The following is a 27,821-nucleotide window of genomic DNA, read 5'->3' as shown; positions in this document are numbered from 1 at the left end:
TTGAATTGAAATATTCATTTTGTTTTGGAGAGAATCACTTAAATGTTACAATTTTTCAGGTATTGACAACTGAAAGCAAAGCTGCTCTTATCCACAAAACTTCAGTCAACTGCAGCAACCAAGACCAGGGCTTTCCATATCCATTCTTTGTATTTGGCGAAAAGATCAGAACTAGAGCAGTGTCATGCAAACAGATGACCATGGTGACACCTCTTCATCTCTTGTTGTTTGGTTCCAGGAAGGTTGACTGGGTGGACGGAGTTGTCAGGTTAGACAATTGGATAAATCTGGACATGGATCCGCAGGTCGCTTCGATGGTTGTTGCCTTGAGACCAGCTTTGGAAAGTTTGGTTATCAGAGCTTCAAAGGAGCCCGAACAGATTTTGGAAATGGGACCTGTTGATTTGAAGGTAAATATTAATTTTTGTAGAATATCTGAATATAGATTGATGAATTTAACCGTTACTATGTGGTAGGAAATCATAATGAAAAATGAGAAATGAAACTTCCTATGTTTTTATATCACTTATATGTAACTATATCAGTTTCGCCCTATAGGGAGGAAACTGTCATCATTAATATACTTCGGCATTGTTCGGATTTGAATCATTAATATGCCTTGATGAATGAACAGAACTTCGATTTGGTTATTGCGAAAGTGTGGTTTAACTGATTCTTTGTAATTCCATATATGAAAAAAGTGGACTTGTAAGTTTATTTTTTCCTGCAACTGGATTACTCTTTTCTACTTCAATGTTATTTTTACATTATTTTTGTTCTGTGGTTGTTTTTAAAATGTTCTATAAACTCTAGTTATTTGTAGGGACACACCGGGTATCCAGTCAATACTCGGTTTTGACAATACCCAGCCACACAACAAAGAAACCGGTTTACCCAGATTCACCCGGTACCAATCAGTAATTGCACAAGTTTATAATAATAATAATAGAAGTTATTCATCAATCAAAGGTTATACAAGGCATTATACATACACACATGCATAACACTTATCAGACTAGTCAAAAAAGAAAAGAAGGTAATCTACAAATAAATTGTTAAGATAGTATGAGTATAGTCGCAAAACAAACTAGAAAAATTGTACATACAATAGTCAGTCTCACAATTATGAGATATCACAAATTATAAAATTCTTCAACATTATATAATACTTTTTCAAGAAGAAAATTTTTCAATTTATTTTTGAATAGAATGTCACTCAGATTCACATCTATCAAATCTCTTATTTTATTGAAACACTTGATAATAATATGCTTTGGTGAATTTTCACAGACTAAAAACCTTGAATAGGGTTGTCGAAGTTTTTCTTCATTCCTAGTTTATACATACGAGTGTCTTCATTCCTGATTAGGTCATTTTTGGTTACGTTTTATGTACATAATCAGTTCAAGAATATATAAACATGGAAGGGTTAGTATTTGGAGATTCTTGAATAAAGGTTTACATGTTGTGGTTGGATGAGCATGACAAATCGTTCTTATTATCCTTTTTTGAGATACAAATGCCCTTTCAAAATGACAAGACGACCCACAGAAGATCACGCCATATTGTAGAGTAGACTACCATCCCAAAATATAATAGTCTCAAGATGTCTGCTGATACAGTATCTCGCAGATTTTTTATTATATAGCATATAGTGCTCAGTTTCGAACATACAGTATTTATCTGTGCTTCCCATCTTAGCTTACTATCCAAATTAATACCTAAGAACTTGATGGTTTCCATATATTGTATAGATTTACCAGATAAGGTTAAGTATAGGTCTTAATTTGGATTCATGTTTTTTTGCAAGAACCAGACATAATTGGTTTTTGCTATTCAGTCTGAGGCCATTCTCAAGGCTATACCTTTCTATTTCATTAGATGCCTTGTTACTTAATTTTGTTAATTGATCAATGTTATTGTGTGACATCAGAATATTAGTGTCATCGGCAATGTCACTCAGAAAAGCTACAAAGAATAGTGGTCCCAGGATTGAACCCTGTGGAACCCCTGATTTTTTTTATTCATACATTTAAATTCAAACACAAAATTACCATTGATTATAGAAAAACTATAAACTCAACATGTTGTAAAACATTAGGAATTAATACTAATAGGATTATTTTTTCATGAATACAAATATCAATTGAACTCACATCATACTTTTGGCAAATTTGGGACTGTTTAGGGAACTGCTTGCAGTTTTCTTTCCACCAGAGAATTGGTGAATCCTTTCTGTCTAATAAATCAATATTTAAATATTGTTCAACTTCTAAGGTTAGCAGTTTTTCATATTCACTGGTATTTCCTGATGCTGGTTTTGGTTTTTGTACTATTTTTTTAAAAGCATCCCAAACAGTTTTAGTTCTCTTTGCAAAGAGCGCTAAGGGTATATGCTCTTCATGATTGCTAACACTATTACTTTCAAACTCATGCTGACTGCAGTTGTTTTTATCAGTACTATTACCAGCAATGACATCAGTGACATTATCAGCATCATTTTGGTTTCTATTGGGTACTTACTGTAAATGTAAAATACTCACTTTTCTCAGGATAGTTAGTTTCCACGTTGAGTCTGAGTATTCCATTTTTAACCATTTCTTTTTATCTTCTTCAAAAAATGTCATTTAAACCATGGGTCTAAAAATGTCCTGGCGACGCCAAGTTCAAGTAATATATAAACATATCTTTCATGTCTTCTACCAATGGATCTTCAAAATGTAAATCTTCTAGACTTCTTTTGACGATCAGTATTATTCTGTTCTTATAAAGTTAGGTTATGTGCATCCGTTCGCAAGCCAATTTACAGCTGTGTACCCGGTACTAGGTATTTATTACTTGGCCTAGCCGTACTCGGTATCCGCTTTGTGAATTTTAGATCAAACTCGGTACCCGGTATTGTAAAAATTACTACCCGGTGCATTCTTAGTTATTTGTGTTTTTCTCTATATATTGGGGTATTCATTTAGGGTTTTTAAAACTTAGACCAGGAAGTAAAAATTTTAAATTTTCCCTTCCTAGGTACGAAGATGGGATATATTAATATTGAGACAATCTTATTCTTCTGATTTTTTATATTTACAATGTAAATATGTATAAATAAGTGGTTAATTCTTTTCATACAGAATAAACATCTCGGGTGATCATTACTGAATTTTGAATTTTTCAGGTTGTTTCTACGATAAAGGAACTATGTAAACTACACGCGGGAAGTTTTGAAATCGAAAGGGCAAAAAGCAGCATACTTTCATCGAATAGACCACCAAGAGGTCATTCTATTGGTGGATATAGTGGTCCTCCTCCTAAATTCTTCAGGGGAGGTCGAGGAGGATATAATAGTGGTGGAGGATACAATAATGGCGGAGGATACAATGGTAGAGGTGGTGGATATGGAGGGGGATTCAGAGGCAGCCGAGGTGGTTTTGGAGGCCGGGGTGGCGGATATGGAGATGGCTCAGGTAGTGGGTACAGAGGCGGGAGAGGGGGTTTCAGGGGTGGTTATTAATTTGAATGAATGTTAATTGTAGTACTAGGAAAATTTCTGCATTCAATTTCGTGGATATAGTAATACTGAATGTATTCAACATTGTTACTATTTATAAAAATAATTTTTTAGTTGAACCTGCTCAGTCATTACATGTAATGTAATCAACTGATGAGTTTTTATAATTTATTAAAATTATATGAATTGAATTTTGTGTCTTCTTTATTGTTAATGAAATTATCTATGCTAAAAAGCATAGATAAAAAGCTGTTCCCAAGCACCAGAACAAACATTATTCTCTTCTGGTGTGGAAACAGAGACATTTTAGAGATATTCTACCGCATAGGTTCCAGTTCTACCTTTCATCCTATTTAATTATGATAAAATATCCATATATCATTATCATATACTTTACAAGTTGAATTGAACAGACATATTGAGTTGTACTCAGTAAAACATTCGAAAGTATTGATCTAAAAACTGTTTTCAAAGACTATATTCACAGCGTGTCCACGAAGGACTTTCCTTCACATTTGCGCATAAAAAAGTAGTTTTTTCTCATAAATTTAAATATCATATATCAATAACTGGAATTAACCAGAAACCTACGGTGTAGGTAGTTGGGAGAGATGAATGTTCTGAGATGTCTGTCAGATATAATTCAATAGCTAGTGTGGTATTAGCTGGAGAAGTAATTGTTTTCCGGCAGGCATTTACCAAAACCTACAGATATGGTAGTTGGGAGAGATGATTATTTCGAGATTTTATTTCAAAATATTTATTTTCTAATACATACTCTAATACATAATCCTCGATACAGTCTTCAGGCACTTTTTAACTAAAAAGGTCAATAAAGTACACAAAATAAGCCAGATATAGGATAAAAATTCCAGTAGCGAATACTTCTTGAAATACTATAGGAGAGAAGAAAAAAACAGCTGCAATAGATGACTTGTACAGCTTTATGGAAAAAGTAAACATTTAGTCTTTGCAGTCTTGAACTCAAAACATGTATTAGCACAAGAATAGTTCTGTGAGAAGCTAAAAAAAATGGAGAAAGCCGAAAATAGAAATCAAAGAAAGAATAGCTTTGATAGATAGCAATATGAAAAATTCCAACCTATTTTTTAAGGATTTAAAATAAATTTGGAAAAACTATTAGAGAAATTTTGGAAGTCCCACTCAAATTATGATATAATGATCAAATTTAAACTTCGAAAAATAATTGAAAATGACTATTAATTTTGATTGCATTTCATTCCCAACGGATGAAAAATCATCAGCTACAAATTGAAAATTACAGGAATTTATACGTTAGATTCTCTCAGTCAAGAAGATCTGGAAAAGAGGAAAATTCTTTTTCACTATCTCAGTTTAACTAGAAGTGAAATAAAAGGGGCAAAACTGAAAGAGAACAAGTTTTGCATAGAGGAAACCAATATAGAGTGACATAATTCAAATCTGGAAAGTAAACTAGTGTCTGACCGAAACTGGTTTTTACGACTGAAAACGAATTTCGGCAACGGTCTCAGTTTCAACTGAACCTGAAACTTCCTTACAAGGATTATGTTTTGAAGGAAAAATGAAGAAAACGTTATTATAATCAGTCAGTCTCCATTTTTTATCTTTAAATCACGTTATGCAGTCTTCGATATTTTTACTTATTGATAATCAACATAAAAACCCTTATTTAAGAAAAAATATTAATTGCACCTTAAAAATACTTAAAATAGGTGAGGTGTAGATCATTCTTTTGAATATTATTGATGGTTTTTCAGAAATATTAACAGTATAATTACTTATTTAAGTTGTTACCTAATATCATAATAGGTACTTAATATTTATGTAATAAACAAAGTAACTCACGACATGATTAGGCACGTGGACGCGGCAAAATGTCTTCGTCTTTTGTATGAAATTCAACGCGCCGAACATGACCGGTCACAGCGCGGAAACTCCCGAATGCATTTTCGATTTCGATCGTAGTTTCAGCAGGAAACCGAACTTTCGGTTGGACACTAAAATAAACATCGAAAAAACTCATGAAAACCGAGTATAGGAAAAATAACGAAAACGGCGGGAAACGAAACCATCTTAACTGAGGAAGAAACAAATTAAAAAAAGAAATCATTGCTAAGATATACCAATTTTATCATTATTTTTTTAAAAAAAGCGCAGCAGATATGCTCTGATCAACTAGTTTCAATGTTTTATCATTCAATTTTGAGAATTAAATTTTCACATTTTTCCTTTAACATTTCTTTTTCATCTCATATTTCAATATTTCTTACACATATTAGAAACAATACATAATAGACTTGCTGAGGGACATCTGGAACAGTGAATGGTGAAATCAAGTCGACTCCAAGACCATGGAATTATGGTATCCGGAACAGGAGAGAACAAGTAAAAATTATTTTGCATAAGGCTCACACATGAACATCGAGGAGAGAAACTACATTGCCAAATTTGTGAAGTTCTACTAACGTTGTCTAATGTTCAAGTTGGAAAGAAACACCTACAACATACAGGGCCGTAGCCAAAAGAAAAACCGGGGGGGGGAATCCAAATTTTTCCAACTCCACCAGCAAAATTTCCCAACTTTCGAAGAAATGAAAGCCTAGGGATTATTACTACTATAATATATCAATTTTCTTACTTGGCTATCCAAAGATTGCCTGAATACTTATGCCCGTTAGGGTATGCACAAACAAAAATAAATTTTGGTGATTATAAAAATAATAATGGGAATTATTCTACTTTGGACAAAGGTCCTTGGTCTTCCATCATATCCACCATGTATAGGAATATTCAATACAAATGAAAGGAAACAACACTTAAATAATATTGTGCTTATTGTTTCCTACTATTATTTTTTCTATCTTCACGGCCCGAAATTTTCCAAGTCGGAAAAACGGCGAAAAGTTGGGAATTTTGTAAAATTGTCACTTCAAAATTAGTGGACTATTCAGGACTGTTTTCTTATTTGGGAGAAATTAAACTTTTTTGAAGATTTCAAACAACTCAGAATTCTCTTGAAGTTATGCATGTTGGGAAATCCCAACCTTCTCCTGGTTCTTTCCCTTTTCTTATTACCTCTCCTTTTCTTTTCTCTCATTTTTATTTTTTTACTTTTCATTAATTTTTCAACTATTATTTTTTTCTATCTTCATGGCCCAAAATTTCCCAACTTTTTCCCAAGTCGAAAAAGCAGGGGGGCGGGATCTCCCCCTTGGCGATGCCCCTGACAACATACCTCAATAATTGAAAGAATATAAGTAGACATAACGACGAATATTAGTGGCTTTTTACCTGTTTTCAACATTACTGAAAAATTGTAATGTAGGTACAACAAAATATTTATGATCAACTAACATACTTGTATTCCGTCTCTAATAATCATCAGGATGATGTGGTTGTTTGTAATATAACACGTTGATGGCCACCTACGAGATAATTCGTAGTGAGCAGTCTTCCACAGTTAGCACACTACATATATACTCGTATTCTGAAACGCCGCGCCGGTTACGAATTGTCTCGTAGGTAATACGTACTAAATATACACATCAGGCGTCTGCGATAGATCCATTCAAATCTATATGGCAACGAGAAAGACACAAGACAAATAAACCGAGTATATATTCAAAAAGAAAGGGAAACGTAACTTTTATCAACTAACCTTTTTATGTGCACAAGATATGATTTATAAAATTCGTTCATAAATGATAGTTTTTGTAGCATTGGTCCACACACAAGGCAGGTTTTATTTCACATACTGGACAAAATACGCTGTTTCTCCCGGCGTTTTTCGTCCGTGCAAACACGGCAAGGTTTAGTCGGAAGCACTTTTTTTTCAGTTGGTGATGTGGCCTCCAAATAATGAAATGTTTCAGGATTGTGAGGTATAGTGTTTTTTTTGGGCATTTCATCTATGATTAGGAATTTTAGAGTTCTTATGTCTGAATTGGCTGCTTTTCGATATAACAAATGAGCCATGTGAATAAATATTTCTAAAATATAAAAAAACAATTTCTTCGGCCATATAATTGTTTTCCGTAAAGCAGAATAATATGACGGCATCTGATCTGAACTGTCAACGCCAGACATTCCTATACTTTATTGTAGTCTCTTGCATAATGTTTGGTTTCATTGCTACTCTGCCATTCGTATTTCGAACTTCCCCAGATTGTACTTTGTGCATGTTCAATATAGTGAGAATGTCTCATTTATCTCTCTATTTGCAGAGAACAATTGATTCATGCCGTGTTAGGAATCACACGTTAAAAGGTAAGACCTAGTTAGACCTTAGCTCGCACAAGTTTCTCAACTTGTCAGAGTTGTCGTTCGTATGAGGGTGACAGCTGATTAACGGAAAAACAGATTACAGATTATGCCTACGCTACGCAAGCTCTTTTTTTGTCTCCTATTTACCAGATCCTGTGAATTTCCTTTTCTATTGGATCTGAGAGTCCAACAAATATATGTTTTCCTATCAGTAAATGTCTTTGTCAACGCGACAGAGTGATAAAAGTTATCTGTAAAGAGCATGTAGCCTTTATCCAAGTAGTCTTCCATCAATTCAAAAACTACATCTGCTGCATAGCATAACCCAATTCGGTTGTTGTTTCGGACACAATCCTTAGCACAATCCTGTCTGATTCACTCAGCTCATAAAGTTTTACACCGTACTTGTGCTTTTTGTTTTTGATATTTGATTTCCGGAACATAATTCTCATGCATGGTCTTGTTGAAGTGGTTCAAAATGGGTCTCATTTTTGTAGAGTCTGTTGTTGCTGTCTATAGAATCATCAGCAAAATGTATAAATCGCAAAATGAGCTGAAATCGGTTGCGACTCATAATTAAATGTTGTTTTATACAAAGGATCAGTACTCCAATAATGCGCAATACTTGGCAGCGTACAAGGCCCCATATGTAGTAACAAACCCAGAAAATGTTTCATTTTCGGAGCGTCAACATCCTTCCAGCGAGTAAATCGTGAGGATCTTCTTATTGGGCCCATCTTACCTATTTCTTGATTAGCGTACCGATTAGTCTGCGTTACAAGGAGATCCAAAAATGCCTGCGTGAAGAACACATCCACAAGATCATTTATTGTCAAATTACGGGAGTTGAATTGCAAGCCACAATCTTCTACAAAATTGAATTGAGGTGGTTCTTGCTCAATTTTGCACCAAGTGATGTTTTGGTTAGTAGCTGAAGAATGCTGCGGAATATTGCAGGAGAAGTGCAAGGCGTACATCTGGACATCACCAGGTGAACGACATATTGAAACGAGCTATGGTGTCAGCGGATGTTCCTGCAATTCTGGAACCCTTAGGTACCAGTCGAGATGATGGTAAACGACCAGATGGTATGTCTCTCATACCATGGAAATACGGTAAACCTGTGGTATGGGACTTCTCTTGCGTTGACACGGTTGCGGCTTCCCATCTAGCCGAAAGTTCGAAGTCTGCTGGAACCGCAGCATTGTCTGGCGAAAAATTGAAACGAAAAAAATACCAAAATCTTGGTAACAACTATCTGTTTCATCCAGTAGTGGTTGAAACTTTTGGTGTTTATGGCCCGGAGTCTCTGTTATTCGTTTATGAACTCGGAAGGAGAATAGGCCAAGCAACGAAAGATCACCGTTCTACTTTTTTTTTTATTGAAAGAATTTGTATTGCTATTCAACGTGATAATGCTGCTTCGGTCCTTGGAACTTTCCACCTTCACATAGTTTTGATGAGATCATGCATTGCCATCATTTCAGTACGGAACTAAAGTATCTTCAAAACAAGCCGAGATATGTAGATATTCATCAGCCTCCTATCAAGGTTAATTCGCAAGTGGTTGATCCACCTTCTTCTTTTTTAGTGCGGTCAATGGACTCAAGGCATTCTTGCCCCCCAAATATGAGTTGCAGTCCTAGTGGTTCTGGATCCCTTTCAGTGGAAGAGCTTCATGAAACCCTTCATCACTTGGAAGGATCGATTGCACCTTGAGAAATGGTTCCTATGCATTTCTGTGAAACATGTTCCTCCTTACGAATCAGTATAGAGAGTTGTCCTGAAAATCTTGAGAAGAAAATTGGATTAGATAATTTGTGAAATACTTGCTACATGAATAGCATTTTACAAGTGTTGTTCATGACGAAGAATTTCAAGAACGAGAACGAGAATGTTTCCTACTTATTCACCAAACTCAAACACCTGTTCATGCAGCTGCAGTTTCGTAATGTATCATCTTTCTCTCCAACCGATTTTCTGGAGGCTTTTGAAGTCCACTAGATACTCGTTAGGACAACAAGAGGATTGTTCCAAACTCTTGGGGTTCTTGGTGAATACTATTCGTAAGTAAAAGAACAGCAGAATCAATACTCCTGACCGGTCTGGATTGAAAGATTCCGTACAGTCTATTTCGTCTTGTGTTTATAAATCTATTGCTGGAAAAATCCTCACTTGTTTACTTTGTAGTAAATTTTCAAGAGGTAGCAAAAACGTATATGAATTTCTAGAACTTCAACTAGCGTTTCCTAAGATAACTAATAACCAATCCGTGCAAAGCTTATTGTTAAATCATCTGAAAATGGAACTTTTAACAGGTGATGATCTACTGTATGGCCAAACATGCGCCAAACTAACTGACTGTTATAAGAAAACATGTATAACTGAGGCACCAGTCAATCTAATAATAACACTGATGATCTTCAAACATGACTCAACCTCTGACGGAAGCACAAAACTCTAACGAGGGTCCGAAATTGATGAGCACTTCAAACTAGCAGACCACTATTATAGTCTTCATGCAATCATTGTTCAGTGGTTCTGGCGTTGAATCTGGTCACTATTACGCCTTGGTCAAAGACGAAACGGACTGGTTTAAGTTTGACGATTGTCGTGTCACAAAGTGTTCTGGCGATGTATTGAATTTATTCGAGTCTCTGGATACACCCTACATTTTGTTTTATGAGATAGAGGACATTAGCAGATCAAGATCTTCAGATGATGTGGTGCTGCAGGTTTTTCCGGGTTTTCCTGCAGCTGAAAAAGCAAATGCACCACTAAAATTAAGTCGCCCCGGAGCGTCAATAAATTTTTGTTGATATTTTATAATTTCATGATTTGTATTTTGGAAGTGTTGTTATAGTTTTTCAACTAAATTATCCCTCAGAAATTCGTTCTCCTCTGTTTCACACACTGTGTGTGCGTGCGTGCGTGCGTGTGTGTGGCCCTTGGTGGGTGCATGTGCGAATATCTGTGAACCTGTGATGTTCTTCACTAGTTTGGTTTCATTTTTTTGATAATAGTCTAAGCTCCCAATTACAAACAACCTTCATCCATCTGTTTAATTGATGAACATTATTTCAAGTGAAATTTGGCCTATTGAAAAATAAATCGTGTTCAGAAAACGAATAAATGAAAAAATGATTTTGGAACATCACAGTAATTTGTTTATTATAAAAATATTCTACCGTTCCTGAGTATGAGTACTATCGAATATACAAACGTTAGGTTACTTAACTTTTTTCTGGTATAAGTATTGGATTGACAGATATAAACTGGTAAGTCGATATTAGTCATTTACATCAGTCTCTTGCATCAATAAGCGCTATTTCATTGCGAACACGATGATGTAGGGTTGGCTGCGAAAAATTTGAGCTGAATCTTTATTTTAATCTTTGTTAAAGATATACCTACTGACAGAACTCGCGCTCTCGCAAAGCTGAGATGCCTACATAACCTATTTGGCATCAGCGTTTTATGAAATGCTGAACAAGCAAAGAGAAGGATTTCAAAAATTTTGATGTATGATCAAAATACTAAATCATTATGGTCGTTGCATTTGACTAAGATTTGACATTATTTGCATCGCAGAACTTGAACATATAGCTGTTCTTGATTGTTTGTATCAGAAGCTCTGTTTTACCTATATTGTCATTTTCAAGTCAACAGGTTGACACTAATCCATCTCCAGAATGGGCTATTTCCGACAAAACTTGTTTTGAACTCAATATTATTTGATCGGGTAGGACAGCGAATAACTTTTGGCCAAACTGACCCGGTCTGGAATAGGAGTAATGTGAACGAAATACACCTAGTAACAAAGCCAATTGAGAACAGTCGTTTATCTCAAAAATTAATGAAATGAAACGTTTATCCAAAATTTTAACAGAACTCGATGCACAAAATGAGCAATACATTCTCAATACATAAAAATTAAATAGAATATTATTCTTAGTTTATCTTATCTCTAGGTTGACTTCCAGTTATCTAGCTTCGTTGGTCCACGGAATCTTTTGTCCGTTGAAGGTGACGTTTCCTTTCAGGTGTACCATCCTCTGGGGGAACAGTATCGCCTGACTCTTGTCAGGGTTTATACTGATCTTCCACAGGTTGGCCCACTCCTCTAATATATCTGCCTGTTGCTGCAAGTATCTAGTGACATGCGCTTGGCTTGTTGATCTCGCCAGCAAAGCTGTGTCGTCCACGTAGAGCGCCAACTTGTTAAAGTTGTTCTCCGGCTTGGGCACGTCTGCTGTGCCTATCACTAGTAAATCTAATCTCAATATTTAGGTTTGTTCTGGTTCTACGAAATTTAGGTACTAGGACGTCAGGATCATGTGCAGTTGATATAGAGCGTTCTGGTTTATTGAGGATAATTTCGGATTGATGAATCCTCTGTTCTGGTTTCGACTGCGAAATGATCCTAAACTGTCTTGAACCGTCCCGAATCGTTCTTGCTCTCGAGGCTGAACTGTTAAGAACAGTTCCCGTTGCTCATGTGCATTCATGTGGAAATTTGTTTGAGCTGTTTTCTAGGATGTTTTTTATTTATTTGATTTAAATAATTGATGATTGAGGTTAAATAACATTTAAACTGACTTCAGAGATACGGTACATAACAAAATGGAATGATCAACAGTATTTTCTCGTCTCAATCTCTTCATATATACGATAGGTGGCACCCTACGGTAGAAACGGTTGCACGTAACTCTAGGGTTACAGATATAATTGGAAAAATTCTAGGGAAGCATAACATAAAAACAGTGTTCAAGCCGACCAGGAAAATGCAACAAAGCCTGAGATCTGCGAAAGACAAACGAGATCCACTATCAGCTGTGGAAGTATACCGTATACCATGCACCTGCGGAAAAGTTTATATCGGTACCACCAATAGATCCATGGGTACAAGGCTGAATGAACATCGGAGAAACTGTAGATTAGGTCAAATAGAAAAATCAGCAGAAGCGGAATACGCGTTAGCGAAGGAGATCATACGATACTGTTTGAAGATGTGAAACTACTTGCACCCGACCATGGATACCACAGTCGGCCCGTACGGGAACCTATAGAAACCCATAAACATACCGAAAACTACAACAAAAAAGGCGATAACGCTTAACCGGATTTGGAATCCCATACTGAAAGATGCTGAGGTGGCAGCAGTGCAACGCAATGTAACAGGTGATTACACTTCAGCCAAAGATGCTGAGGTGGCAGCAGTACAACGCAATGTATCAGGTAATAACACTTCGAATCAATAACAACGCACCAACTAGAAAAGCGGGCTACCTGTGTCAACATAAATACAGCTTACGAACTAGAAATCACTATATAGTCTCTCTGACAAAAGCCAGTCTAAAGGGTAGGAGAGCTAGGCTCCAGCTTGAATGAAATCAAGACGACGAACTTGCAAATCACTTGTCATCGGTGAACCATCAGGATAAATAGACCTCTGAAGAAGCCAGCCCTCTCTGTTATATTCTTGGTATTAATCAGACAAACATGCATTTTAATTAACTTCTTTAATATAATAAAACAAGATACATCATCTTGATACCACATACTACTACTAGACTCTCGTTGACCTAGGTATGTTCGTTGTTCGTCAATCTGGGTATGTTCGTTGACATAGTTCGCATAACATCCCTCTTTTTACAAAACTAACTTACTGCTAAAGCTAATTAGAATTCAATTTCTGAGACTTGATTATTTTTCTGCTTTCTTTAGATATTTTATTCTTCATTAAAAATTTCATCTCATAATCTGAATCACTTGTAGAGGTGCTACCAGATTCGTTGCTTGTGTTTTCATTGTTTTTGTCATTATGAACACTTTCACTGTCTATCTATTCACATTCACTTGGTTCTATTATTATTTCTATATTAGTAGCATTCACCTCTCCAAGTATTTTATCTAGTACATTTTGTACAGTAACTTTGATACCACATACTACTAAAGGTGCGTACAGACTAGAGCATTCGGCCCGAATGAGCATGCCGAGGCAGAACGAATGTTCGTGCAGACAACTTTGAACGACTCACAGAACAGGTGCGGAAGAGAGCACCCGCGCCGCATGAGGCAGCATTTGCCCCATTTGTGCTCAGTCTGTTTGCTCCTGGAGAGAAAATGGATCCATTGGGAATAGCTAGTACTTCGTTTATTATTTTACACAGTATATTAACGAAGAAACGACGTAAACGTTGACGATGGTCACCGCAACTGTTTTTGAACAGAAGTCGTCATAGTACCCTAAACAATACGTTATTGTTGAACTATTTATCAGGTGAAAGAAAAAATTTTCAGAACTTTACAAGAATGGCAAAAAATGACTTTAGATTTATTTTGGACAAGATTAAAAGCAAAATTGAAAAACAGGATACACACTTGAGGCGGTGTATTAGTGCAGAAGAGCGATTGGCAGTGACTTTACGTTTCCTTGCAACAGGGGATTCATACACTAGTTTGCAATATTTATTTAAGATTTCTAAACAGCTCATCTCAGAAATAGTGCCCGAAGTTTGTCAGGCTATAGTTGATTGTTTCAGAGAACACATAAAGGTAAGTAAAACCAAAAGTTAATTAGTGACAAAATTTATTCATGTAAAGCAACGCATTGTAACTAAACTTCAAAAGAATTATATCTGACCTTTGGGAAAAATCGAAATGTTTCAAATTCTTTTTTTGAAACACTCAACATTGACTTATGAAAGCAGTGTTTGGTCACCATCAATCTCAGCATTGTAACTGCTGAAGTAAACAGGTAAATCAGGTTGAGGCGTGGAATGAGGGGTGGATGATCGGGATATGGATGTTTGCGAATCAGAAGTGACCGGTGAAAGTTGGGAGCTTGAAGAAAACGTATTTGCGGGAGAAATAGTCCTGCCTATAAAAGATGAATAAGGTGTGAAATGAGGTTGCGTGAATATTTGTGGATTGGATTGAAATAACGTTAGTTGAGCTACTGGCTGTGTCATAACCCGATGTTGAGTAGTTTGTACTGGTTGCTGAGGGAATACGACAGTAGGTTGCGGAGGAAATATTGTTGGTTGATCATATTGAGTCTGCTCTTACTGAAATAATATATTATTTATTTTGTGTCGAGCAATTGAACGTAGCCGAGCGTCGAAGTTACGAATTGCATTTCCAACGTGGGTACCAAAGACTGCACAATCATCTGACACGGGAGTGAAGGCAGATGTAGACGCCACTTTTTTTAAATACCCATATGCCTCAGAAACCATTGGATTTTCGGCAACTTTGCTGCGTTTAATGACACATTTTTTGGGAGACTTAAATGCTTTCTTTGGGGTATTTTGGTGTGTGGTTCCAGTATCAATTACTGGTGTGGATTCAAGTTCGCTGATATTTTCTGACTGTGTGTTGTCAAGATCGTCACTTTCTTCTTCCTCAATCTCGTTTCCCTCGGAAGCTGTTGCTAAACTCTGAAAAACAAAAAAAATTATGGAAGCGACAGAAAAATCCTCAAGAAATACAATACACACAAACAATATACCTAACAAGTTTCTTATTTTTTTTTCTTTTGTTACAGTTTCCATCGTCACCAGCAGAATGGGAAGAAATCGCTCAACAGTTCGAGAACAAATGGAATTTCCCAAATTGTTTAGGCGCCATTGATGGCAAGCACGTAGTACAAGCCCCTATAAAGAGCGGCAGCGTTTTTTTAATTATAAATCAGAGTTCAGTATCGTGCTAATGGTCATTGTAGATGCCGATTACAATTGTATCTATGTTGATATTGGCTATCAGGGACGTGTCTCTGATGGAGGAGTATTTCAAAATTGTGAACTATATCAAAGACTAACGAACAATGCCTTAAATGTTCCTGCTCCTAGAGCACTTTTTGGAAGGAGAAATGAAGTTCCGTACGTATTTGTGGGTGATGCCGCTTTTCCGCTAACGGAAAACTTAATGAAACCTTACCAAGGAACATACGTCAGAGGATCGCCAGAAAGAATATTTAATTACCGACTAAGCAGATCAAGACGGATAGTCGAAAATGCCTTCGGTATCATGTCCAGCGTGTTTCGAGTTTTACGCAAACCGATGCTTTTAGAAGCAGACAAAGCAACATTAATTGTAATGACTGTGGCTTGCCTGCACAATTTTTTGCGTAAAAGTAAATCGTTTAGAGGAATATACACTCCTGTTGAAGCTGTAGATAGAGAAATGGAGGGAAGCACAATTTCTGGAACTTAGCGGAACGACAGAGATGAAAGAACATCCCTTTTACCCCTTAGAGATGTACCCCGAAGATAAACCTGCAATGCTAAGGCTGTAAGGGACGAATTTAGAGATTACTTCATAACATCTGGGGTAGTACCTTGGCAAGAAGTATATGCATAACCAGATAAAGTACACGTATAAATACAATATACGAATACCTACTTATTTATTTATTCGTTAACATACCGCATTATATTTTATTTACATTAAATTGTACTTACGTCTGGTGTTTTCCTTGGTTCATTTTCGTCTAGGAATTTGAGGGCTTCGAATACAAACCACTTAGACTTGTATATGTCATCAGTACCTAGAGAGTTCGTGATTAATCGTATATACTAACAAGATAGAATCAAATTACCTTTTCCACTACCCAATGATTTTTTAACTCGTGCCTTTTCCCGTCTGTACTTCATTTACGTCTCTGTCGAGTACCGCTGCAATTTCAGCCCAAGCGTTCTCCTTGCCATAACATCGGCCGTGATTGATATTCTTTAATTAGACCTAAAACTTCTTCTTGCGACCACTCCATGTTTTTTACTGTAGGTATGCAACGCATTGCACAACGCATACCCGTCCACACTGACCCTTACAAGCGTTGCCTCGCTTTGATGGACCGACAACTTTTGGATCGGGTTGAGCACATGTGCCGCACAACCCGAGCATGCCTCGTGCGGTGCGTGCCTTCGTCCACATTTGAATGCTCGTTCTGCCTCGGCATGCTCATTCGGACCGAATGCTCTAGTCTGTACGCACCTTAACACAGATCTACTACTAGACTCTCGTTGACGTATGTTCGTTGTTCGTCAACCTGGGTATGTTCGTTGACATAGTTCTCATAATACTCTCGTGCTGGGCGAAACGTTATGATACCAGTTCCAAACCACGACGGCCTTCAAACCCGAACGAACATCGTAACACTGAAAACCTTGGCCGCGAAAGCCTCAACCAATTCAACAGTTTCGGATGTTAAGAACCAGAACAAACCTATAAGGTTGGTTATACGGGTTATACGAAAACACAAACCTAATTTATAGTTCTGTGTATGAAAAATATGAGGATAAATATCAGTGTTGCCAATCATTAAACGCCATACACTTCAGTATGAGCACTACTGAGACTGACGTCTTCCGAATGAACACTACACATTAGAAAGCTTCTGAGGTACGTGTAGTGAACGAGCTGCGGTTTGGAAAGTTATTCAGTAAAATATCGGAATAAAATGTTATTTGAATTAATAATACCTATGATTATATCTATCAATAGCCAGTGCGATGTCGAAAGAAATGAATAAAGCTGGACAAAAAGTGCACCATACAAAAGTTATTTTATAAGAATCTTATTTTTCCCTTGTAATTTTTTTTCAAGCAATTTGCATAAACCAAAAGTAAGTTTGAAATTTATTACATCTAATCACTTCAATATCCTAACCTAATGATTTCAAAAATAGACATTTCAACTTTCATTAATTATTTGGCTATTTCTGAACTCAGTGAATAGGTAATTAAGTAAATTTTTATTTTTCGAAACGCCAAATGTTATAACACCATCTTCGGCAGTGAAAAGTTGAGCTACAATTTCACCTGTTAGAAGGTAAGTGTATGAATTTCGATCGACGGGTACACGGGTTCTACACTTTCGTTTTTATCATAAATTGTAAATATATTCTAATTTTCTTACGATTTTGAACTATACTTCATCGGCCAATCATACAGTTTTTACATTAGAAACTCATAAATAAGGCAAACTTCTGCAAGTCACTAGCTACAACAAATACAGTAAAGAGTAAATGCACGTTCATGCTTGACCGAATACTCGCATTTTTATTGCGAATCGCAAAATAACAATTGCATTGAGCATATTTTCATGTGAATGATTGTTGTCTGTCATCAGTTCCTTTCAATATCAAAAATCCCAAATCAAAAATAATTTTCTTTACATTGACACATGTATCTATCAAGAGCCAATTACCAGATGACCCACTTGGCTAACGAACAGTGGAAACGAAATGTGCATTCTTCTTCTATTTCCAACATAACCTTTTTGTCTTTTGTCAGGCATAACCTATGTTGTTTCTGATTGTTTGTTGGACTTTCATTATTATAGTACATTAAGGATTTTACAATTTTGTTTTGCTAAAAATGGTAGTATTCACTTGCAATCATTGTGGAGAGAGTTTGCAAAAACCTAAGGTTGAGAAGCACTATGCATTTGTGTGCCGACGTCCCAAATTTTTGACTTGTGTGGATTGTTTCAAGGATTATAGGTAATTATTCATGAAAAGTGTTCAAGTTCAAACTTCAATAACTCTATTTGAAGGGAAGATGAATATGTAGTTCATACAAAGTGTGTAACAGAAGAGGAGCGATATGCTGCAAAAGGATCATTACCAAATGGAATTGTAAAAAAGGGTGAAGTTAAGCAAGAATCCTGGGTGGAAATGGTGAGGTCTGTCATGAATAAAGAACTCAACATGAAACCATCTCACCGGAATCTGTTGAATAAAATATTAACATTCACCAACATTCCAAGGAAGAAACCAAAATTTTTGGTAAATTTGGAAATATGTTTTAAAGAAATTACCCTTATTTATTCACTTATTTTTTTTTTTTCAGAATTTCATAAAAAGTTCTTCAGGAGGCCGAGTTAACATGAAAGAAGTTGAAGAAGTGTGGGATATTATAGAGAAATATAAAAATGAACAGTCTGCAAATAAAAGTGAAAATAATACTAAAAATGGTAGTGAATCAAATGCCACTATTAATAAAACTGATGAACTAAAAAAAAGTTCTTCGAAGGCACCATCGGATAATACTGAACTAGTAGAAGTGGAGAAGCAAAACTCAAAAGCCAAGAGGAAAAATTTGGATGAAGATGTGACTGTTTCTAAAAAAAAAATTAAACTTGAAGAGAATTCAATTATTGAAGAAACTCAAACTGAAAATGAAAAATTCAGTTTCCAGGATGAAATAATCCGCATTGTTACTTCTAAAGGCAGAATATCCTATAAAAAACTAGAAAAGAAGATTATAAATGCATACTTGAAACATAGTGGAAAAACAGAAGTAACTCCTAAAGTTATTAAAAAGTTCAGTAAGAACTTAAGGAAAATTTCTAACATAGAAGTTCAAGATGATTATGTTTCACTGACATGCTGAGGAACCACACAAATTTCATTGTATAGCTGGTTTCGAATCAAAAAGTATTGTAAATAAAAATTGTATTTACAAAAAGTATTTCAATTTGCAATAGACTATATCTGAATTGAGAAACTATTTAATGGTTCCTTAATAAATGGTACAGAATATATTGAAGAACAGGACTGGACAGTAAAATTCAAGTATATGTGTATAACATACAATCAGTAAACGAATTTAAACTTTGAGTATCAGGTCCATGCCTCGAATTACTCCATATAGCACTTTTTAAAAATGTTGGCATGAACAATAAAAGTAAAACTAATTAGAAAGGATATCAAGGTGAGGTAATGTTTTTGAGACATTTTTTAAATACTGATTTCCATCAACTGTATTCTGAGGTCGTTAGTGTGCGAGAGGGTATTTCAAGTAAATTACTCTGATTCAGTGAAATAAAATAATTTACATTGGTTTTAATATATAGTAATAACAATAGTTTCAACTTTTTTGTTATTTTGGAGTAATTTAGAATCGAAAAATAAAAATTGTATCATCTGTGTGCATAGCATAATTAGTGCTTCATCTTTTTAAAGAAATGAGATATTTATTTGAAACTCGTAAGTATTGTATAATCAATTATGTTTTAGAAACGTATTGAAAATTCGGAAAGATGTTTTTTTCGGCACTTTTCCAAAAAATTACAGTGTCAAAAAGTTTGTGGTACCTTTTTTATTCTTCTCAATAATTTGCACAAAACGCTTACAATTTCTCTGTAGTTTCAATTGTGCTGGGTTACATGGGCTCTAGTATTATAGGGCTTGTACTTTTTAACATTCAGATTTACTCAAAGTTAATTGTAGTTATGATATATTACAAATTAAATCCGAGACAAATATTTGGTGGTCACTAATATATTTTTCAATACATAATATTGATTAAATGGCAATATGTTTCTGATCAAGTGATCAAACTCTGCTCCATTAACAAGATTAGGTTAATGATTTCAACCCAGAAAACGACAAATATAGAAAAATCCTATTTTATTTGTAACAATGGAGCTACTGTAAATATCCATATGGAACCAATTTTGTTTGCATCCAAGAGTTGTATGAAAATTATCCGATCTTTTTTGCATACCTGTTAATGCTTCTGAGTGGAAAATGGCAAAAATTATTTTCTCAGACTATTAATATTACGTTGAGGATTTTAATGTGGTGGTAGACAAAATACATATGTGATGGAATTGGCCGATACTTGATGAAAATCCATAATATATTCAAGTAACACTTTATTGTGATTTTTCACTAGACAATTTACAAAACCGCCACACATGTTTTGCTATACGACAGTGTTTGGGCAAACTTCTTATTTTCGGCAAAATAAGATTTAATTTGACTGTTTTGATTTTTATTCAGAAACAAAACTGACAATAATAATTGTAACTATATAAAACAAAACAATCTCAACTTTTCAATACTAGGTGTGAAATTAATTCACATCCTCCGGGGCTCGCAAATGACTATTTTGGCTTCAACAAAATTATTTTTGTGATGGGACGACGATGAACACCTGTTGCTCTAATCACCTCGACTTCCCGTACTATGCCAACTGGACCAAAAAAAAAAGTGTGTAACTTTTCCTCTTGGCCATGAGTTTCAGGGAGAACTATCATCTGCAATAATAATGATGTCACCTTCTGCAACATCCCTGTTATTGAACTGCCACTTTCTTTTCTTTATCAGCGAGGGTACATATTCCCGTAACCATCGTTTCTATAAAGGGTCCGCATATCTTTATACCACTCGCCAATGTTTTCATTCTTACAAGTGAATTTATATCAGCAGAATTACCCTGTGAATTCACATCATTGGAAGTTCCAATAAGGAAGTGGTTGGGCGTCAAGGCTTCTGCATCTTGATGATCGGAAGATACATAAGTTAGGTGATTGCTATTTACTGAATACTCAATTGAAAATTTCACAACTCTCGTTGATTATAAAAACATGATCTATCTTATATCTTTTCTACAGAATAAGGTCATTTAACCTCTCCAAAAATCAAGAACTTTGGACCTTCAAACCAATTCCGGAAGTTATCAATGTTCCAGAGACCTCTGGTCACATCTGCTACATTGAATATTACTGGAGTTTTTTCCCAACACCAAACCGTTATAACACCTCCACACGTGTCTCGATCACCAAGTGATCATCTTCAACAGGGAGATCAAGTAGTTTGATCTTCCTCTTGAAGATGATAACTTGGTGATCGAAACATGTGTCGAAGTGTTAAAATAAAGGTTTGGTGTTGGGAAAAAACTCCAGTAATATTTATTACTACACCAAAGGTCCCAAACAGTGCATCACATGCTACATTAAACTTTGAGGGAGCCAATATCATTTATCAGGATTTGTATTACTGGAAATTTCTTCTTTTGGCAACAAAAATCTTATAGTTCTTCGGATGTGACTTAATATAACTCAAAACTATTTTAGAATCAATCCAGAATTTTTTATCTATTTTCAGGCTCTGACCATTTGCAATAGTATCAGCCAATCTTGATCCAAGAAGAGCTGCTTGAAGTTCAATTATGGGTACTGTTATGGGTTTCAAGGAAGTTATTCTTGATTTGGCCATTATCAAAGATGTAATCTGATCACTGAAATCTTTAGGAAATGTGGCACAGCAGAATATCATTTTTCACTGCTATCAGTGGAAGTATGTAGTTGAATTCCCTACAATATAACTTCTAAATCTATACCAAGGAGGAATATTCCATTTTTTTATTTTGTACACTGCAGATATCCAAGATTTCCATTTTCCAAATAGATCAGGAGTGAGTTTTTCATCCCAATAAATTTTTTGATACCATACTTCCTTCATAAAAATTTTGACTTGTATAGTGAAAGCTGCTAACAGGCCAAGTGAATCAGGAACTGACATTACCCATTAAGATAGTTCTCTCTTCTTGGAAATATTGTCTGTTAAGTATTTTCTTCGTGTTTTTTTCAAAAATGTATCTGGAAAACAGATCATCTTTTGTATTCCATATTAAACCTAATGTTCTTTCAGACGTGGGTAATTTTTCAATATCGGTACTACTTTTGGATCGTAATTCAGGTAAATTTGTCAGGACATGACTAGAATTGATCCAGTTCATCATTTTGAATAGAAGAAGAAGTAGTAGTAGTAGTGTTTATTGGCCATCTTTACATATGTACAGAGTACAATTGGCAAGTCAACAAAGTCACTGACAGTCATGAGAATATAAAAATTTCACGTTACATAGTTAAAAATAAAATAAAAAAATAAGAATTTAGGTAAAAAGAAAACTATATTATATGTATTTTTACACATTAAGTTTTTTACTTATTCGGTGACCATTCATTGTTTGGATTGCAATGCCAGAAATTCCTCTATAGAATAAAAACTATTTTCCAGAAGGTATTTTTTGTTGCATATTTAAAGCTGTTATAGCTATTGATATTCTTTATACATTTTGGCAAGTTGTTAGAAAGAAATATGTAATTATAAAATGTAGACTTTTCAAATGTTGCAGTTTTATGTTTTGGTTATGATGACTTCCTAACACGTTGAAGGCAGAAATGTTGCTTTTCAAATAAGTTACACATTTCAAAATGAAAATAGAATGGAAAGGCAGAATAGTGTTGTTTGAAAACAGTCCTACATAGCTCCCTGTATTCCAAATTAAATAATAGTATAATTATTCTTTTTTGAGAAGTGAAAACTCTTTTACATTCAGTAGCCAGTCCCCATGTGCAATATTATTTGATATATGGCTTTATGCAAACGCATAGTATAAATTCAAAATTTTAGGTCCAAAATTGGTTTCAAATGAAGAATTGCATAGTATGCTGCTTTGAATTGTTTACAAACAAAGTTTATGTGGAATAAGAAATTAAGATCTGAGTTAAGCCATGTCCCGAGTAACTTGATGCTGTCAGTAAACATTAGATTTTTATAAAAGGTTTTTGTAACTGGCTTTCTCATATGGAAATCTATGCAGGTTGTCTTGTCAGTATTTAAAATGAGTCGATTTTTTGGCACCATTGTTTCTTTTTATTGAGAGTTTTTTCTATATTAATATGCAATTCTTCAAGGGTTTCTCCACAGACTGTAACTGTTGTGTCATCGGCAAACATTGTTACTTGTCCTGCGGTAATATGATTAGGAATATCGTTTATAAAAAAGAGAAAAATTAAGGGCCCCAAGACAGATCCTTGGGGAAGAAGAGAAGTAGTGCATTCATTCGATAGTTGTTGGTCTACTTTGATGAGAATACTTCTGTGGGAAAGATAAGACTCAAACCATTTTGACAAGTCACCTCTTATATCCAGATAACTAAGTTTTTCTAATATGAATTTAATATTTAGGTAGTCGAAAGCTTTTAAGAAATCGAACATAAGAGACACAATATATTTTCATTTATCTAAGGAAGTGTAAACATAATTCAGTAAATGGTATGTTGCTGATTCCGTTGATTTATTTTTCCTAAAACCATGTTGAGAAAGCTTCAATAGGTCATAGCGTTCTACAAAACTGATTACTACATTGTACACACAGCGTTCAAGCACCTTTGAAAATCCTGTCAATCGATATATTTGGCGGTAGTTATCTATTGTTTGTTTGTCCCTTTTTCTGTGTAGGGGAAATTATCATCGGTTAAGAAACTCTCCTTCGGCTAGAGATGAACTGATTAGTGTTGTTAGAGGCGATAATTTTCAGCAGCTTCAGTGACAATTCATCAATCCCAGAGCATTCTTTATTTTTCAGCAATTTAATGATGTTTGATATATCAGTCTCTGTTAGGTAGGGGACAAATGAGTTTACATGAATTCGCCTTGGCGAATGGCTTCTGCTTCGTTTCCAATACTGTCTAGCTAATCATCCATGCAAAATTTTTCAATAGCTTTCAATACTTCTGGATACTCCTTCAAAACTGTTCAGGTAATCATCCACGTAATGATATTTTTCAATAGCTTTCAATGCTTCTGGATATTTTTTTTTCATATTTTTTGTTATTTTCACAAAGGACTTTTGCGTATCCTTTTTCAACAGAATTTTCATCTTTTTGCAATATTGCTCTCCAAATTACTTATCTTTCTGCATTTTCTTCTCTACAGTACATATATTCAACTCAGTATCTCTGCTGTCTGGCAAATTGATATTTTATTTGTTCCAAAGCAAACCAATTTCCCAATAATTGTTTTATAACTTACTACATGTTTCTTCCATAATTTGAAGCGCCTGTTTGTCTTCTTCTCAAATGTGATTAGATTTGTCATATTCAACTTGAAAATTATCCATCATAACAGGTCATGGAATAGTAAGTTTTGACTCGATGTTTGAAATATAAAGAATTTACATGAACCACACATCCTAATTCTGATATAGGTTATGAACCCGAGTTCGCTGACCCAGCATCACTTAGGGATAGAGTTACGCATACGTAACTTATAACAAGTCCAATGGGAGACCCCTGTATAACATCTCTGGCTACTGTTAAATCGATGTAGTCCCGATCAATCAAAATCAGGGGTTTTGCATTTCTAAAATTGACCAATGAAATTCGTGACAGTTGATTCCAAGTTGTAGCTAAATTTTTGACATATACATATTGAAAAGGAAGTTTATTTGAAACGTTTCTTACGTTTGACATGTCAAAAATTTCCTGATTGTGAGTTCCTTGAATTTTAAAATTGACACGTTTTGATCAGTCATCTGTATAGGAAGTATTATTGGTCCAATACATTTTTAATGAACCATTTACATCATCCATTCCTTTATGAAGAAAAATAACATATTGTCTGATCGCCAATTCGGATTTAGAGAAGGCAGGTCCACGGAGGACGCTATAAGTCATCTAGTTAATAAAATCAGCCAATACATAGATAAAAAAACAACCAGTTTATGTATTTTCGTGGATCTAGCAAAAGCCTTCGACACAGTAAGTCACAGCCAACTACTTGAGGTACTAGAAAGGATAGGATTCAGAGGAAACACGCATAAATTAATGAAAGACTACTTAACATCAAGAACACAGAGCGTAAGGATAGATAATCAATACAGTGATTCTGAGACAGTCGATTATGGAGTTCCCCAAGGAACAGTTCTAGGTCCAATCCTTTTCAATATTTACCTCAATGATTTATACACCATGTTAGTTAAAGGCGATATTATCAGTTTTGCTGATGAGACTGCGGTGCTTTATGCGGAAGAAACCTGGGCTGAGCTGAAAAGGGTTGCGAAGGAAGACTTTAAACAAATCATACAATGGTTTGATAGTCGCCTGCTAACAATCAACTTTGAAAAAACCATATTTTTACCTTTCACATCATATGAAAAATTCCTCCCTAAATATAAATCACTCAGAGTTATTTTGAACAATGGCAAAGAGGTCAATGTGTCCGCAGCACAGAATACTAAGTACTTGGGCATAATCATTGATCCACATCTCAAATGACATGATCATATAAACGCCACAGTAAAAAAACTCAGATTTGTGCTATATAGAATGAGACATTACTCTAATTGTTTGAACCTAGAACAAATGAGGACAATGTACTACGCACTTGTACAAAGTCATATCAACTATGGTATCATTGCCTGGGGAGCTGCCTATTCTAACCATATAATACCACTGGAAATGATACAGAATCGGATACTCAAATTTATCTATAAAAAACCATATGATTACCCGACTGAAATTTTATATCGAGAGACCAAAATAATGGACGTCAGACAGTTATACTTTGTAAAAATCATTATAAGACAGCATTTGAATAAAAACATGTCGACCAGTAGAACACACACATATGAAACGCGAAATAAACATTACACACTCACACTACCAAGATCCAAGAAAAACACATTAATGAGAAATTATAACTTTCTAGCACCCAGGTGTTACAATATGATACCCAACGAACTAAAAATAATCATATCAATGCAATCATTCCGAAAACATCTCATCGCCTGGATTAATACGTTGCCACGCTTAAAAATCCATCGATATATTGACCTGAAAAACACTTATTATTTCTAAACACTCATTATTTCTAGATAAAATGTAAACCATGAATTTAAAAATATAATTTTATTATTGAATATTAAATTTAATTTTATTGTAATACTCCATGATCTCAATACTCCTAGGCTTAAGTTAAATATACCCTTTTCCACACACAGGGGAAACCCTCGTGGGTTTCATAATTACTCAATTGTTTTACTTGTATATGGAAACTTGCCGTCGAAATAAATATTATTATTATTATTATTCCCATCTCCTCAGCAAGGTTGAAGTCCGTCAAAGTAACTGTGCTTCCTTCATCAAAAAGTGCCTAAGTTTCCATCAACTTTTTAGGGCAGATAACAGTGACAGGAACTCTTCAAAGTAAAAATTTTATATTCGGTGTGAATCGGAACAAAATGTGGATTTTATGTTTCTTCTTCTTTCTTCTCAGCCGTGATATTGAGGAAGTTATTGTATAGCAAAATGTGTTACATTTTTGTAAACTGTCCAGTGAAAATCAGGCAATATATTTTGGTTCATTTACTTTGATATACTAATATGGACTGTTTATCTAGACATCTTCTATTCCTTTCAAAAGTGGATTAAACATCACACGCTGAAAGGTAAGAACTCGTTAATCCTTAGCTCGCACAATTTTCAACTTTAAGGGTTGTCGTTTGTAGGGGGTAAGATCAAAGCTGTTAAGAAATATGTAATAAAAGTTAAGATTTGAATAATGATTTGCTAGGTTATTCTCAACTGAGATACGTTTTCTTGTTGATGATTATTCAATATCATCATACTTAGTTATGTTAGGTATATAAATCAAGCAATACTAAAGTCCTTTTAATTTCTATATTCTATGGAACTCATGTATCACTTCAATAAACTTACTGAAAATATCTTATTTATAGCTCATCAGACCATATTTGTTCTCAAATAGTCTTCATCATCAATTTTATCCAGGTGAGTATTCAAGAATTCCTCAACTGAATCAGTATTCCATTTTTCAATGGCTACAGTCTCCTGCAGATGTCCATCCTTATCATAAAGTTTGATGATGGGATCTAAGCCTCTTACATATTTGATTTGTAAGTTTGGAAACAGGGAAGGCCGGTGACTTTTAATGAATGCTTGGATTTGAGGGTATGCTCCGAATTTGCAGGTGCAGACTTCCAGAACAGCTTTATGATATGTTTTTTCTGTTGGGCCCACATCATCCTGACGACAGCATTCTTTACAATGACTCCTAAAATGTTATCTCAGTATAATTATTCTGCTTTTGTCTAAGATAATTACCCACATTAGTTCTGTCAAGTTGAATCTAGGTAATTGATCGCATGATGAACAAAGTAAATTGGCTTTATGTAAACCCAAGGACCAACAATCTTCTGTAGAAAATTCGGCTAGTACTAAATTCTGAAATATAACAAAATTCAACTTCAAAGTACATAGAAGTTATATTTATAAAAAAAAATACATACAACGAATAAAATAATAAATATTGATTTCACGATATACATATTTTGGAACTATTAAATTAAAGTCTGTTTTAATTTCTTTGAACAGTGGCACAAGAACAAAACAACTAAAAATTAAATTATTTTAAAAGAACAAGAATTGACATGACATAATATGTCAACATC

General features: G+C 34.9%; 4 protein-coding genes across 10 annotated transcripts in view; 3 read left to right on the top strand and 1 right to left on the bottom strand.

Moving 5' to 3' along the window:
* mle (dosage compensation regulator mle) overlaps window positions 1-3,693 on the top strand; it is a 40,475-nt gene extending 36,782 nt beyond the window's left edge. For both annotated transcript variants that reach the window (XM_023163608.2, XM_023163610.2), the window contains 2 exons: window positions 60-410; window positions 3,170-3,693. In XM_023163608.2, the coding sequence (XP_023019376.2) occupies window positions 60-410; window positions 3,170-3,505 (687 nt within the window). In that variant the 3' untranslated portion in view covers window positions 3,506-3,693. The remainder of the gene's footprint in view (window positions 1-59; window positions 411-3,169) is intronic.
* Window positions 1-27,821, bottom strand: LOC111507416 (selenoprotein F). Of its 5 annotated transcripts, none has more exons than XM_074170014.1 (4): window positions 27,660-27,821; window positions 27,479-27,594; window positions 27,070-27,424; window positions 1-396 (listed from the first exon to the last, which is right to left on the bottom strand). In XM_074170014.1, exons 1-3 carry the CDS (start codon window positions 27,696-27,698, stop codon window positions 27,094-27,096), a joined length of 486 nt encoding a protein of 161 aa, XP_074026115.1. In that variant the 5' UTR covers window positions 27,699-27,821; the 3' UTR covers window positions 1-396; window positions 27,070-27,093. The 5 variants fall into 5 exon arrangements, with proteins under 5 accessions (XP_074026115.1, XP_074026124.1, XP_074026128.1 ...); XM_074170023.1 differs by lacking the exon at window positions 1-396 and adding an exon at window positions 14,459-15,210; XM_074170027.1 differs by lacking the exon at window positions 1-396 and adding an exon at window positions 26,245-26,549.
* Window positions 13,891-16,236, top strand: LOC141480145 (uncharacterized). Of its 2 annotated transcripts, none has more exons than XM_074169995.1 (2): window positions 13,891-14,326; window positions 15,318-16,236. In XM_074169995.1, exons 1-2 carry the CDS (start codon window positions 14,084-14,086, stop codon window positions 15,480-15,482), a joined length of 408 nt encoding a protein of 135 aa, XP_074026096.1. In that variant the 5' UTR covers window positions 13,891-14,083; the 3' UTR covers window positions 15,483-16,236. The 2 variants fall into 2 exon arrangements, with proteins under 2 accessions (XP_074026096.1, XP_074026092.1); XM_074169991.1 differs by having other exon boundaries at window positions 13,966-14,326.
* On the top strand, window positions 18,041-19,242 carry LOC111507414 (uncharacterized). Its single transcript, XM_023162704.2, has 3 exons — window positions 18,041-18,275; window positions 18,329-18,560; window positions 18,625-19,242. Exons 1-3 carry the CDS (start codon window positions 18,151-18,153, stop codon window positions 19,165-19,167), a joined length of 900 nt encoding a protein of 299 aa, XP_023018472.2. The 5' UTR covers window positions 18,041-18,150; the 3' UTR covers window positions 19,168-19,242.

The sequence above is a fragment of the Leptinotarsa decemlineata genome, unplaced genomic scaffold (genome assembly GCF_025532065.1).
Source record: "Leptinotarsa decemlineata unplaced genomic scaffold, Ldec_3_MD MMD2_P_RNA_scaffold_11, whole genome shotgun sequence".
Taxonomy (NCBI): Eukaryota; Metazoa; Arthropoda; class Insecta; order Coleoptera; family Chrysomelidae; genus Leptinotarsa; species Leptinotarsa decemlineata.
Note: the sequence above shows the minus strand (reverse complement) of the source record. Positions and strands in the feature narration are given on the sequence as shown.

Excerpts from the sequence above, each read along its gene's own strand:
- LOC141480145 (XM_074169991.1), top strand. The coding sequence starts at position 15,482 with ATGGTCATTGTAGATGCCGATTACAATTGTATCTATGTTGATATTGGC.
- LOC111507416 (XM_074170014.1), bottom strand. The coding sequence starts at position 27,698 with ATGTATATCGTGAAATCAATATTTATTATTTTATTCGTT. Across the intron at positions 27,595-27,659 it reads TATTTATTATTTTATTCGTT|AATTTAGTACTAGCCGAATT; the intron begins GTATGTATTTTT and ends GTTATATTTCAG. Across the intron at positions 27,425-27,478 it reads TTCAACTTGACAGAACTAAT|GAGTCATTGTAAAGAATGCT; the intron begins GTGGGTAATTAT and ends ATAACATTTTAG.
- LOC111507414 (XM_023162704.2), top strand. The coding sequence starts at position 18,151 with ATGGTAGTATTCACTTGCAATCATTGTGGAGAGAGTTTGCAAAAACCT. Across the intron at positions 18,276-18,328 it reads GATTGTTTCAAGGATTATAG|GGAAGATGAATATGTAGTTC; the intron begins GTAATTATTCAT and ends CTCTATTTGAAG. Across the intron at positions 18,561-18,624 it reads GGAAGAAACCAAAATTTTTG|AATTTCATAAAAAGTTCTTC; the intron begins GTAAATTTGGAA and ends TTTTTTTTTCAG.